At 39.5% G+C, this 14435-nt stretch overlaps 1 protein-coding gene across 11 annotated transcripts in view; it reads right to left on the bottom strand.

The window, feature by feature from the left end:
- The window catches only part of LOC120399403 (meiosis-specific coiled-coil domain-containing protein MEIOC-like), a 55771-nt gene that overhangs the window by 39951 nt on the left and 1385 nt on the right, over positions 1-14435 (bottom strand). Inside the window, exons 1-3 of one of the 11 annotated variants that reach the window (XM_039527618.1) lie at positions 9414-9859; positions 2902-2995; positions 2485-2616 (exon numbers count right to left, since the gene is read on the bottom strand). In XM_039527618.1, the coding sequence (XP_039383552.1) occupies positions 2485-2526 (42 nt within the window). In that variant the 5' untranslated portion in view covers positions 2527-2616; positions 2902-2995; positions 9414-9859. Of the gene's footprint in view, positions 1-2484; positions 2617-2901; positions 2996-6980; positions 7004-8950; positions 9262-9409; positions 9860-9951; positions 10081-13148; positions 13296-14311; positions 14388-14435 lie in introns of those variants that run through there. The other 10 variants (XM_039527620.1, XM_039527613.1, XM_039527617.1 and 7 more) reach the window with 10 other exon arrangements.

The following is a 14435-nucleotide window of genomic DNA, read 5'->3' as shown; positions in this document are numbered from 1 at the left end:
CAATTGGCACAGTTCATAAGAAGGAACTGAGAGGGTATGGAGCCGGCGGCACCCCTTATACCGGTGTATGTGCACAGGGCTCCAGGAGCGCTAGGGCCAGCGCTACGGATACCACTAAGGGGAAAATGGATGCAATCCCTAGCCCCACTGACTTCAGTGGGGACATGATTTCACCCAATCTCTCTTATTAGCTAGCAGGGGGAACAAACCTCTCCTTCTCCAAAAAAACAAGCTCTCTTATCCTATCCAACTGAAAAAGGAAATGTAATAACAATGCACTCTGGTGGAATACATTCTCTCTCAATGCACACCACAACAGACATTCAGCTCATTTTTAACAAGCTGTAAATACTGGGACATAGTAAGAATTCTGTCCTTGGCATCACAATCAGGCCATGCATGTTTGAGGAGTCAATTTGCTTAACCATTAAGAGCCACATCCTACTCTCACAGATGTGGAATCACAGTTGAAGACTGAGGCTTGGTCTACACTGGAGGGGCCGGGGGGGTGTTGATGTAAGACATGCAACTTCAGCTGAAGTCGACGTATCTTATTTTGACTTACCTCCCGTCCTCACGGCACAGGATTGACGGCCGTGGCTCCCCCGTCAACTCTGCTTCTACCTCTCGCCCTGGTGGAGTTCCAGAGTCGACGGGGAGTGCGTTCGGGGATCGATTTATCGCATCTAGACGAGACGTGATAAATCGATCCCCGACAGATCGATCGCTACCCACCGATCCGGCAGGTAGTGTGGACATACCCTAACAGCAGCCTTCTGGTTTTGAGACAGTAGCAGCTGCTAGCACAACAGAGACGGTCTCTCAACCACAGTGGGAGGGTAAGAGAACCCTGCTCTTTCTGAATCCCATTAATATTGTGGCAAAAGGGATTGTCAGCAGTTATGCAGAGTATCCAGACTCTGCCTACCCTCTCCTGATTAAGAGGACATTGCTGCACTATATAATGGGAGAAAAGAGTAAAAAGAAATAGTTAATGGGGGTTGGGTGTCCTCACACATAAAGGTGTGGAAAAGTATGTTGGCTATTTTAACAGATATAAATCTAAAAAATTAAGGGTTTTTTTTGTATTATATAAGTAACAAATTAAAATAGAGATTACTACTAAATTTCTTCACTTCACCCAAACAATTTGAAATAGTGGCTTCTGTTGCTTGAACTGCATTAAACCTGCCCTGTAATAGCACACAAAAGTGCCAAAACACCTTTTGTTGGCTAAATTCAGTATAGAAACCCTGTAGAGTCACCTATCCTAAGAAGAAGGTATTCCAACTTGTAACGGATTAGTACACACAGAGTTTTTTATTCGCAGGTATCTTGGATGCTATTTTTAACAATACTGGGTACAAACTTTTCAGAGGAGTGTGATTTTAAGTTGACTATGTTCCTTTTCAGTTTCTAGCTCAAACAACTAAGGCAACCATTTTAATGTTATCTGAATGTAAAACAAAGGTGTGCTGCCTTTTTAAATCTGCAGAAAAATAGTTCTAGTACCTCTGTGGCCGCTGCTAACTTTCCCAGCCTGGAGCACACTAAAAATGGTTAGCGTTGCCTCAGTGTTTACTGCTATTAACCCTAAGGGACAGCAGTGAAATTCACAAGAACTGTATCACTTTTACTCTACTGGCACTTGAAAAACTGACCAGAAGTAGAGGTAAATAATAGAGCTATTTACTGGTCAGGAGGACTCCAAACTTAAACTGAGGGACAAGGTATGTGAGTTGAAGAGATCCTGCCCACCACAGACAGCAGCCAGGAGGATGGTAAAGTGGAAGAGTAGTGGAGACTTCCTTTCCCCACACCCACCCTTGGGGCAGCTTGAAGGCTCTGGTATGGTGGTGAAAGGAAGCAAAGAATGCTCCTTTGCAGCAGCCAGAGAATTGTGGACTTCTTGTTTATGGGAAGGCATTACATTTGTCAAACATCTACTAGCCAGAGCAAGGTAAGAAAAATAAAAATATAGACCTAACCAGATGCGGGAACATCACCTTTGTAGGACTCCCACCATTCTGTGATGCTCATCTTTCCTTAGCCTTTATAACCAGATTGCCATCAAAGATGCATAGTGTCTATCGTATTTATGAACTTTTTTATGTGGATAACAGTTAGCTGGGAAGTGGACTGAAAATAAATTCATTTCACATTGCCACTGAGCATTTATCAAGTGGTAACAACTTCTTGCAACTATTTTTCAGTATATTTTGCCAAAGAAGCTCATGAGGTTATCATCACTTGAGGCCAGACTAAACATGGAATTGTTGATTGCTGTAGAAATCCATGATTACTCTTCTGTATAGTGATCCAAATGGAGAGACTATAGAGATCATTTCCACCTCTAGCATATAAGAAACCTAAAGACACGCCATATAGGGTTTACGTACACATTTCAGTCTGGGGGGGGAAAAAAACAAAAACCCAGAGAATTCCATTTCTATTCATCTAAGCAAGCAATTACTTTGGACTCACCCGTGGCTCGTAATGACTGAGAGTGGCACTTTGTTTGACCATGTCCTCGTTGTCAGAATACAAATTCTCTTTTCCCACATTCGTTGCATTGCCAAATAAACAGAAATTCAGAATCTTAAGCACAGGTGTACCCTAAAGATAATTAAACATGAAAAGCAAAGGTTAGCAATTTAACCGGAAACATCAGCACTTTAAGAAAAAAATAGTATGTATTATTCAGAAGGCCAAAAACTGAAACAACATCAAAGATGATTAACTTGTTATTAGTTGAGTAAATAAGGTTCAGGCAAAATGACAGTACTATATTCCAATCCAAGCCTTGAAAAATCCACTAGTCCAGCACAAACTGAAAAATTTCCCTGACAATTGCCATAACTTCCTGCAGAATTTACAATTTCATTAAAAAGAAAAGGATACCTTCCAAATGCAAACAGAAGTTAGTAAGGCAGCACCACACCGGTTTAAGTTTTCAGGCAGACATTCCCAGTGTCTCCCTGGCTTCTCAGAGCTTCTGCAAGATGCAGAAGAATGAAAATTGACTAGGTTTGTCATTCACCAACAAACAGCAAGTGGGTAAACTGAAGTCTAATTTCAAAAGGATGAACTCAGTGATATTAGACTTCCAAGTGCTGTAATTAAATAAAGACAGCAGTCTACTGAAGAATAACTTGGGCAATATTTAAAAGCTTCACATTAGTCAGGTTTTTTACAAAACATCAACATTTGTGGGACCTAAAGGGCCACAAAAAATAGTTTAGCATTAACAATATCCCAAGAAAAAAAATGAAATCTGTATCATATGTTAGTCATAGAATCATAGAATCTCAGGGATGGAAGGGACCTCAGGAGATCATCTAGTCCAACCCCCTGCTCAAAGCAGGACCAATCCCCAACTAAATCATCCCAGCCAGGGCTTTGTCAAACCTGACCTTAAAAACCTCTCAGGGAAGAGATTCCACCACCTCTCTAGAGAACCCATTCCAGTACTTCACCAGCCTCCTAGTGAAAAAGTTTTTCCTAATATCCAACCTAAACCTCCCCCACTGCAACTTGAGACCATTACTCCTTGTTCTGTCATCAGGTACCACTGAGAACAGTCTAGATCCATCCTCTTTGGAAACCCCTTTCAGGTAGTTGAAAGCAGCTATCAAATCGCCCCCTCATTCTTCTCTTCTGCAGACTAAACAATCCCAGTTCCCTCGGCCTCTCCTCATAAGTCAGTTTTGAACCATTTCACATCCAGTTTTGAACTTTCAAATGAAGATTCCCAACAAACAAGATTTCCCAGAGTGACAGTTTGGGTCTTGGAGAATGGGTGGAAAAAATTAGCATTGGCCATATGCACATTTATAAAAGATTGAGTGTAAACTCTGCAATTATCAGCATTAGAAGTAGGACTTCTCAGTGAAGACTTAACAGGCTCAACCACAGAAGGTGACTATTAATTTGCCTCTATGAAGCCCCCTAATTTAAGTTTGCATGCTTGCCATTTCTCCAGCTTCATCCGTCTCTTGAGTTTGATACAGCAGAACAATGCCCACTAAAAATCCCTTGGAAAAGTGAAACTCTTAGGATTTATCTTCACTGACAGATTTTTGTTTAAAGCAGGATAACAAATGTGCAATAGTTATCGAACTGTAAAATCCTAAGTGAAGACAAGTCATTTGTAGTGTTTATGCCAATGTAACTAGGCAATGTCAGCACTATAACTCAGATGGTGGTTGACCTTGCCTACTGACTCTTAAACTAAAACTAAGGTCTTGTCTACATTTGAAAGTTAATTTGGATTAAGGTAGGGTGTGAATTTACAGTGCAACAGCTTTTCATCTAAACAGAATGAGTGTCTACACATGGAGTTATTCAGGGCAGTTAATCAGGAACAGATGAGTTTTCACAAGAGCCATTAAAAGTTTGTTAGCTTATTCTAAAGGCTGATTCAGTCAAACTTTTAAAACTAGATTAAGGCCATGTCTACACTATAGATCTTACAACGGCACAGCTGTACTGATACAGCTGCACCGCCATAATATTTTCTGTATAGCCACTCTACTTCGAAGGGAGACAGCTCTCCCATCGACATAATTAAACCACCCCTAATGGGAGAGAGCATCTCCCGCCAACATAGCGCTGTCCACACTGGCGCTTCTATCAGTGTAATTTTTCCAGTTATACAGACAAAAGTGCTAGTGTAGACACAGGAAAAGATAGAAAAGTGAAAGGTTTCAAAAGACCTTTCTTCTCTCCACACTTTTCTTACATACAGCTCATTAAGAGAATAATAGTTATTTTATAATCACTTTCTTTTGACTAATTTTATTCCATTTCAATTCCTCTGTTGATTGGTATTTTAGATATACCCAAAACAAATAATTACTGAAGGATTCTCTCCGTTAAACTGCCTCCCACAGTTCCCAGTGTGGGCAAACAAGTTGTCCCACAACACCCTGTAAATGGGAACACAGAGCCATGTAGCAAGTTGCAATGCTAGCAGTCTTGAGATATGCTCCCAGATAAATGTATTGTCTGTCATGGCCAGATACAGCGCAAGTGTGGACACAAGGAGTGACAGCATAATGTGTGTGGGTGCACTCTCATGGGTTAGGTTACCACTGGTTAATTAACCTGTGATATCTTCACTGCATGTCTACCACAGGGTAAGCAAAGACCTTACTGATCTGTTAAATAACGTGTATAGGATCAATATGGCTCAGCTATTAGCACATTCATCTGTGTGTAGAAATAGACTTACTGAAAAAGACCCAACAGTTCATCTAATATATCACTACATCTATCACATTGTATTATACTGGATATTTCACAGGAATACAAAAGAAACAATAAAGCATCTGACCAAGTATGCAATTATAAAGTGGGGAGGAGTAAGCATTCTATGGGAAGCAGTTTATGTCCTAGAACAGGAGGCAACTGGGGAGCATTTCAAATCATTGGGGTACTCCGTGACGCCACATATGTAGGTAGGTGTCCAAGTAAAAGTTAAAGTCTATGACAGCTGTTTGAAAAGATTATGGAAGCATCTTTGTGTCCTAGCCAACATTGCCTCTCTCAGTAGAATAGATTTTCAATGACCACAGATTTCTCTGAGCTGTTGCTGAGCACTTAATGGCTAATATGCATGCACACTCATTGCACTAGTAGTAAATAATTCACTGTTTGAAATGCATTTTGGGATACCTTGAGATAGAAGGTGCCTCCATTATAGCTTTGACAGAAGCAAATACTTTAGTTACAGGAAAAATGACAGCTTGCATTTTGTTTGACTAATTTTTAAAAATTCATGTTTCTCACAAAGCACCTTTAATAGTATCCCCTGAATTATTTTAAATTTCTTTTTAAAAATTTTTAATTAAGTGTTTATCTTCTTCATCTGCTATTGTTTAGAAGGATTTCTCCCATCCCCATCCACACTTCTGCTACTGGTTCCGGTTCTTCAGTAGCAGCAACGTTGAGGCAAAGTCTCTTAACTTAAAAAAAATTCTTGGATTTACAGTCATGAGAGACAAACCTCCTTCTTTTGCCCTCTGCCCAATTACATCTGCTCTCCAGTCGCATGGAGAGGATAGGGGCCTCCTCCCCTACAGCTAAGTGCCTCTTCTCTGATCTGAACGGAAGGATGGGGGAGCGTATGCCTCAGCTAGTACTAGGTGATCTCCAGACCCTTAACAGGGTTTGAGAGTGATGGATGCCCCACCAACACTTGTTCATCCCCATCTGAACCCTGTATAGAAAAAATATTCACTAACTCCAAGACTCCAATTGCTTCCTCAGTCAGTACATGGATATAGGGAGGGAAGTCATCAGTACCACCCCAGGTTTTAAGTCACTCCCAAGTTCTATGCAGGGATCCAGGCAAGTACTCTCTATCCCCTACCTAAGGCATTATCCGTAACTATAACAGATATAAAATTTTCCAGATAGAAGAATGATTTTCAAGTTGACAGTATCCTTTTAAGGTTGCTAAATGATTTTCATTATACCAGTTTCCCCTATCTAAGGCACAAAAAGACTCTCTTTGGGATGAAAACAATCCACACTTTGGCTCAGTCAAGAGGTGAATGTTTTTTTGGAAATTCATTGGGCTATTTTTGAGTTACCTGAGATATGTATGTGTGGGGAAGGCAGGGAAAAAACAATTTCCCATTATCTTCTTGCATGCTTTAAAAAAACCACCGAAATTCTGAAACCTCAAATTGAGCCAGTAAATAATCCTCACTGAGGAATGGGAATTTGTCTAACCATGTAATTTTCAAATAGTCACTATATTAAGATTTGAAGGAGTTCTAGCATGCACACAGATATATGCTTTACTATGCCTTTCTACTCAGATGCAGTGTGTATGTGGCTGCCACTACAGAGAACTGTAAAAATTTCACTAGTTCTGGGGCTCTGCACATCAGAATATATCTAGGCCTCCAGAGAATAGGCAATTTGAAATAAATACTTTGAGGTGACATGAGAAAGGTTGCCAATCCTCTTACCATGCTACCTGAAGTCCAGGAGTGAAGGCCAAATTCTACAATTCAGATGATGTGGAAAAGGAACTGAAAAGTCTGGGGAACTCTCTTCCTTCTCAAACTTTGAACCTCTTTCACTCTGGAGGCCCATTCTGGGTTGCAAAGCCACAGAGCATAAAAAAATTTGAAAAAATGACTGGGGAACAGAGGTCTCCAATCCACACACTGGCTAACAACACACCAGTACCTCTGAAGTATGCACTACTATAGTACTTTTCCTAATAAAGATTAAAAAATAAAAAAATTAAATGCAGAAACATTAAGGTTGCAGATTCAAAACTCAGACAGCAAGAAATGCAAATGTTAAAGCTCTCTTGGCAACATTAATGTATTGCAATGTGAGCAAATAAATGTGGTCATAACCTTAATTTTGTTATTTCCATCTGTCAAATTCACAGCCTTATTACTTAAACTACAGTAAAATTAAACTAAATTAAAATGAAAATAGGTTACAGATAAGGGCCTTGTTTCTACACCAATTTTTTCCAATCTTTTGGAATCAGACATGCTCCCAAATACCTTCAAGAAAAAGAATCAATCCACAAATTACACCTGTCGCCTGATGCCACAAAGCTTTTGTACCCAGAAGTACCATTTATATAAATAGCTGTTCCGAGTTTGGAGGATCTTGCCCCTGCTTTCAAGTTCTGGAAACCAGTCTTTGAATAATGAATTATAAATTATTTCATAATAGTATTAAAGGGACCCAAAGTGCAGAACAGTCTTGCTGACAAAGATTATTTTTCTACAGTTCGGGACTTTATAGCTCTGCTCTCTGATTATTAAAACATAACAAGTATTCCTTACTTTCAAAAACTCTTCATGAAGCATTCATATAAAGCTGTCACATATTAGAATAGTCTGCAAAATTCAAGTTAAAAGAATCTTTTCCAAAAGGCTCTGACTCAAATTATGGTGGGTGTCTATTCAAGAATATTTCATTTAAGGGAGGGATAGGGTAACAGACAACTTTTATTGGCCCTATCAATAGGCAAACTATAAAATTCCTAACATTCCTAAGTGGCCAAACCACTACTAAAGCATTTAATAACAGTCATTCATTGCAGGTTCTACTGAGAGGTAATGAAGCTTGATACTAGCTAACTACACTTCCCTTCACCTTTTAATTCATACCTCTCTCACAATCCATTGTCTTCTGGTACAGGAGGGACAATTAAACACAAGTTTGGCAAAAGATCTCAACTCTGACCCACTAAAATGTCAACAAAACCAAGTCAGTTTAAGTGGGTTTCAATACTTTTATAAATCACATATTACAGATTATAAGATAACCCTTTCAAAAATATTTCTTAAAAGGGACACAGTACAAAACCAACAAACCTGCCATTTTAAAAAATGAAGGTAAAAGTGAAGTTACCAAATATTGTTCCAAAAGTTTTATTTAAAATAAAAAAGATGATTTGGGCACTATTTAATACCTGTTAAAATTCCATTTTTGTCCTTCAAAATATAGTCTCATGTTTAAATAGACTAACATATTTATAAAAATATGCCTAACACATTAAGAAATTGACTGGCATTGAAGGTCTCAAAAGGAGCTAACTGCAGCAAGCCAATGTTTGTTATCAAGTAAGAGATCTCTCCCATCACCTGTGCCAAAATTTAAATGCACTAGGTAGCTCATTATTACATTCATATAAAGGATTTATTTCTTATTTATATTAGCCTACTGTGATTAGATTCAGAAACTGCTTCCCTCCATCAGCAATTTTTGAAATTCCTACAGCAGGGAAACCCAGATGAAGGTCTCAAAGAATCACAGATTGAGGTAAACATTGTGTCATGATATTTAACAAGTAATACAAGCCATAAAATACAGAAATGAGAGGAAAAATTATCTGGCTGGAAAGTTACTAAACTGTTCAGAGTTAGAGTTTGATTAGAGTGAAGGGGTGATAGATGGTGATCCCTACCTGTCCTCCCTACTAATACATTTGTCTTTTTCCGTAGTACAATGCTCCTTTTGAATGACCAGTAACATACAACTGCAGTTTGGAGTCTTGGGCTTTTGTGATAAGTGTTTATAATAGCAATTTCAGTGGTGATTTACAAAGGTTGGCCACAGCCAGGCAACTAGGTTATCACAGCTTCTTCTAAGCAGGCCACCAATCTAGCTGCTTTAGAAAATATTATTCTGCAAAAATTGCTTTGCTAGACTGTATTTTCCATTCACTACAACAGCAAAATTCATAGAGTCTCCAAACATTGCCCCTGATCTAGACAATGCACATATCACTGAATTCCAGGTGTGAGAATCAACTTCCACCAAAATAAACCTGCACAAACGTTACCACCAGCCGTTCCCTGAGTGCATTCCTCCCACCGACACAAGCCACTGGAGAAGCAAAAGCAGCAGAGGTTTTAAAACATCCCAACCATACGCACTACAGCACCCGCTGATCCCTGTGCCATGAAGTCTAGTGGCGTAGTCTTGTACCTTACTGAACCCGGGCTGCTGAACCTCATCCACCTCCCCTAAACACCGCTGCCATGGGACACACGCACACTACACAGCTCAGTACTCCTTGCATATAGAAACTGTTGCCAGGCTATGGCCAGCGTCTCTTCTCCACCCACTGAAGCAGCACAATACACAAACAGGGGAGAGAGGCAGGCAGGGGCTTGATCTGTGCGCTGCGAAAAGGGCCTTAGTATGAATTCAGAAGATAAACTAGCAGCATTAGCACTCAGCACTCACTCCTCACGGCTTGCCCTAGACAGTCAGCGCTGATCTGCACCTACTGAGAGAAACACTGCGAACTGCCTGCCCTTTGCTGTCACCCACCCCACAGCCCCTTCAAACCCTTTCCCCCGTTTAAATGCATCTGCTGCAGCAACCGCAAGCCCCTCTTCTGAACAAGGATTTCAGCTTGCCAAGGCCCTGCTGCAGGAGTAAAAGAAACACCGAGCTTACATTTGCGTTCCTCTTGCTATACAACCATTCTCAGCCCTGTCATGTGTGATGTCACTGTAGTACCAGTATGTGGAAGTACTATGGGAATTGTAGTCTTCTCCCTATTGTGTAATAGCTACAAAGTACAGGGCTCAAGGTAATGTACTGCAAATGTGAGAGCCCTGGAAACAGCCTCCTTACTACAGAGGATTATTGGAGCTGCCTGGGGGGTGGGAAATAAAATCTAAACCAATACGGGCACGGTGGAAAAGGGAGAAGCGCTGCAAAACTTAATTCTTCCTCCATTCCCCGCTTGGGATGAAGCAATTTTAAGGTGATCAGATGCTTTCAACAGTGATTTAAATCGTTCTCAGAACTAGGGTGACCACATAGCAAGTGTGAAAAATTGGGACAGGGGGTGGGGAGGGTGATAGGTGCCTATATAAAGCAAAGCACCAAGTATCAGGACTGTCCCTATAAAATCAGGACATCTGTCACCCTACTCAGAACACATCACTCATTGGGAAAGTATTACTAGCTGTGAGATTTAATTAGGATTTCATTTTAACTTTAATGGAGTACAAGAGTTCTGATCATAAAAGTCCCATATATTACTGGCTTGGGGGGAGTAATTCTCCACAAAGAAGCGATTCACTGACCAAAGTGTTATGTTTGTTACAGTGAGTGTTACAAAGAATAAAAAAGGCCATTTCCTCCACAAAGAAGTTAGGCCAGTCAAAGATATTGCCTCACCTATGTCTCTCTGTTTCTGACACGGAGAGTCATGGTTTGTGTCACCCTAGCCAGCCCACTATTGAGTAAGACTTGAACAGGTGCCTGGCATTAAATGAGGACATTGATATAATAGGCGATGCAGAAATTTAGTGGAATGAGAATAATCAGTGGGATATGGTAATACCAGGGGACAAAATATATAGGAATGACTGGGTGGGACAGTGGCACTATGTTAAAAAATTACGGAGTCAAATAATGTAAAAATGTTAAATGAATCAAACTGTACCATAGAATCTCTATGGATACAAATTCCATGCTTGAATAATAAGAGTGTAGCAGCAGGAATTTACTACTGACCACCTGACCAGGATGGTGACAGTGACTGTGAAATGCTAAGGGAGGTTAGAGAGGCTATAAAAAACAGAAAACACAATGGGTGATTTCAACTATTCTCATACTGACGAGGTAAATGTCACCTCAGGCGTGACGCAGCGATAAAACTTCTAGACACTATGAGTGACTGCTTCTTGGAGCTCCTAGTCCTTGAACCCACAAGGGGAGAAGCAATTCTTGATTTAGTCCTCAATTGAGCACAGGATCTAGTCCAAGAGGTTAACTGTAACTGAACCACTCATTAATAGCAACCATAATGTAATTAAAGGTAGCAGCCTTGTAGGGGAGAAAACTCTAAAAGACACCCCATCACAGTAACATTTAACTTTAGAAAGGGGAACTACAAAAGAACGAGGATGCTAGTTAGATTGAAATTTTAAAAAGCGGTCAGAAGGGTAAAATACCTGCAGGCAGAATGGAGAATACTTTAAAAAACCATAATAGAGGCTCAGATTAAATGTATACCCCAAATTAAAAAAAAGACAGTATGAGGACCAAAAGAATGCCACCAGGGCTAAACAGCAGAATAATGTAGGCCATTAGAAGCAAAAAGGCATCCTTTAAAATTTGGAAGTCAAATCCTAATGAGGAAAATAGGAAAGAAGGATCACTCATTCTGGCAAGTAAAAACATAAAAGTATAAGAAGGCAGGCCATGAAAACATTGGAGAAGCAACTTGCTAAAGACGTAAAAAACTAACAGTAAATTTTTTTTCAAGTACAGAAGCATGAAGCCTGACAAACAAGCAACGGGGCCACTAGATGACAAAGGTGCTAAAGGAGTACTTGAGGAAGACAAGACCATCATAGAGAAACTAAATTAATTATTTGCATTGGTTTTCACAGCAGAGGACGTGAGGGAGATATCTTCATCAGAGCTAGGTTTTGGGTGACAAATCAGCTATTCCAAATACTATCCCAAATTGTTGCATCAATGGAAGAGTTTTCCAACAAATTGATAAACTTAACAGTAATAGCAGAAAAAAAAACCAAAAAAAACCAAACAAGGATTCCTTGTGGCACCTTAGAGACGAACAAATTTATTTGGGCATAAGCTTTCCTGGGCTAGAACCCACTTCATCAGATGCATGAAGTTAAAAATACAGGATCAGGTATAAATACATGACCCAACCACTCCCAGTCTTTATTCAGGCCTAATCTGATGATATCTAGTTTGCAAATTAATTCCAGTTCTGCGCTTCATGTTGGAGTCTGTTTTTGAAGGTTTTTTTGTTGAAGAGTTGCCACTTTGAGGTCTGTTATTGAGTGACCAAAGAGACTGAGGTGTTCTCCTACTGGTTTTTGAATATTATGTTTCCTGAAGTCAAATTTGTGTCCATTTATTCTTTGGCTCCTGTTACACCTTTGTCTACTAGACTGCCCATGATCAAATTTCTGTTCCCCATGTAGGCACTTGTAGACTGTGATTTAAGTCACTCCTTAATCTTCTCTTTGTTCAACTAAACAGACTGAGTTCCTGGCATCTATCATTATACAGCATTTTTTCCAATCTTTTAATTATTTGGTGGCTCTTCTCTGAATCCTCTCCAATGTATCAACATCTTTTTTGAGTTGTTGACACCTGCACGTGGCAGGCGCACACGTGCCAAATATTGAGGTAATATAACTTCACTACTCCTTGTCATGATTCCCATTTACACATCCAAAGATCACATTAGCCCTTTTGACTATGGTATTACAGTAGACACTTACACTCTACTAACTGGGGGAGGAAAGCTAGCTCAGTGATTTGAGCATTGGCCTATTAAACTCAGGGTTGTGAGTTCAATCCTTAAAGGGGCCATTTAGGGATCTGGGGCAAAAATCTGTCAGGGGATTGGACTAGATGACCTCCTGAGGTCCCTTCCAACCCTGATATTCTACAATTATCCATCATGACTCCAAACTCTTTTTCAGTCTCTGTCCCCCATTCCTCTAATTAGGGCCTACATGTTTTATTCCAAGATGTATAAATTTACATTTGGATGTATTAAAACACATTTTATTAATTCAAGGCATGGTTCTGCAAATGCTTGAAGCCAGTCTATATAGTACTTATATAGATGCTAAAAAAACAAGCATTAACTTAACTGGTACAAACATGACTGCTGATGGCTACAAATAAAGTTTGACAGCAGAATTTCATACCTGTTTGGCCCCTGGCAGGGAACGGGGGGACAAAAGACCAAAACATGAATCTACTAAAAAATCTATTCATTCAAATATCATAATTTTCACTGCATCATAGGTTTGAGAATAGCACTTCACAGAAATATAAGAAAATACACAGTCCCTGTTCTGAAGGGCTTACAACTTATGTAAAAGCAAAATAAAAACTTGAAACTGACAGAGCCATCAAAATGAAGTTTGAGACACTGTAGTTGACACTAAAAATGTGATAAACTTTAAATTATTATGAACAGGTGGGGAGTGCATTCCAGAGTCTGTTTTTTTAAAGAATGGATACTAGATTTATTAACAATACACAGACACTCCCCATCCCAAAACAGCATGCAAAGCCCCCTGTTGGCTCTGCACAAGTAAGTAAACATAGCTGTGAAAAAATCAGTCAAGATTTGCCAGCTAATTCTACTCCACTAAGACCATAAGGAATTTAAAAAAAATGCATGCCTGATACAAAAGATATCATGAACAGCAGAGAACAAACCACACTCCCACATTATATATATAGTAGGTTTTATAGAATGCAAGCTTCCACTCATAATCCTGTCTAGCAAGTTAGTTGGCTCAAGATTTACAAATGCTTTAGCTAAACAGTAATGGTTGACCGAAATATTGAAATATCTACCAATATCTGAAAGTGCTTGTCTAGCAGCTTTTGTACCAATTTAAATCAGGAAAAAAACCCTATTCAGTTAAATCGATTAAACCACCTAAACAAGGAGGAGTCCGGTGGCACCTTAAAGACAGATTTATTTCAGCATAAGCTTTTGTCGGTAAAAACCCATTTCTTCACATGCACTTCTCCATGCATCTGAAGTCGGTTTTTAACCATGAAAGCTTATGCCCAAATAAATCTGTCTTTAGGGTGCCATCGGATTTGTCATTGTTTTTGTGGATACAGACTAACATGGCTACCCCTCTAATACTCAACCACCTAGTATACATGCAGTTATACCAGTAGAAGAGTGATCATATTGTATTCAATCAGTACAGCTCCCTATTGTGGATTCAACTGAATAGGTACAAAAGCTATGTGTAGACAGACTTTAAGTACTACCAGCGATCCTTACATTTTCCTTGCTTTTTTCATCATTAGAGATAACGGAATGAGAACAGCCTTCCTTTTTCTACTGCAATATTTCAGAACTGAATGTGAAGGATAAAATGCATTTAATTTTTATTTCAGGTTCAGTA

The sequence above is a fragment of the Mauremys reevesii genome, linkage group 2 (assembly GCF_016161935.1).
Source record: "Mauremys reevesii isolate NIE-2019 linkage group 2, ASM1616193v1, whole genome shotgun sequence".
Classification (NCBI taxonomy): domain Eukaryota; kingdom Metazoa; phylum Chordata; order Testudines; family Geoemydidae; genus Mauremys; species Mauremys reevesii.
This window is presented reverse-complemented; position numbering and strand designations above follow the sequence as displayed.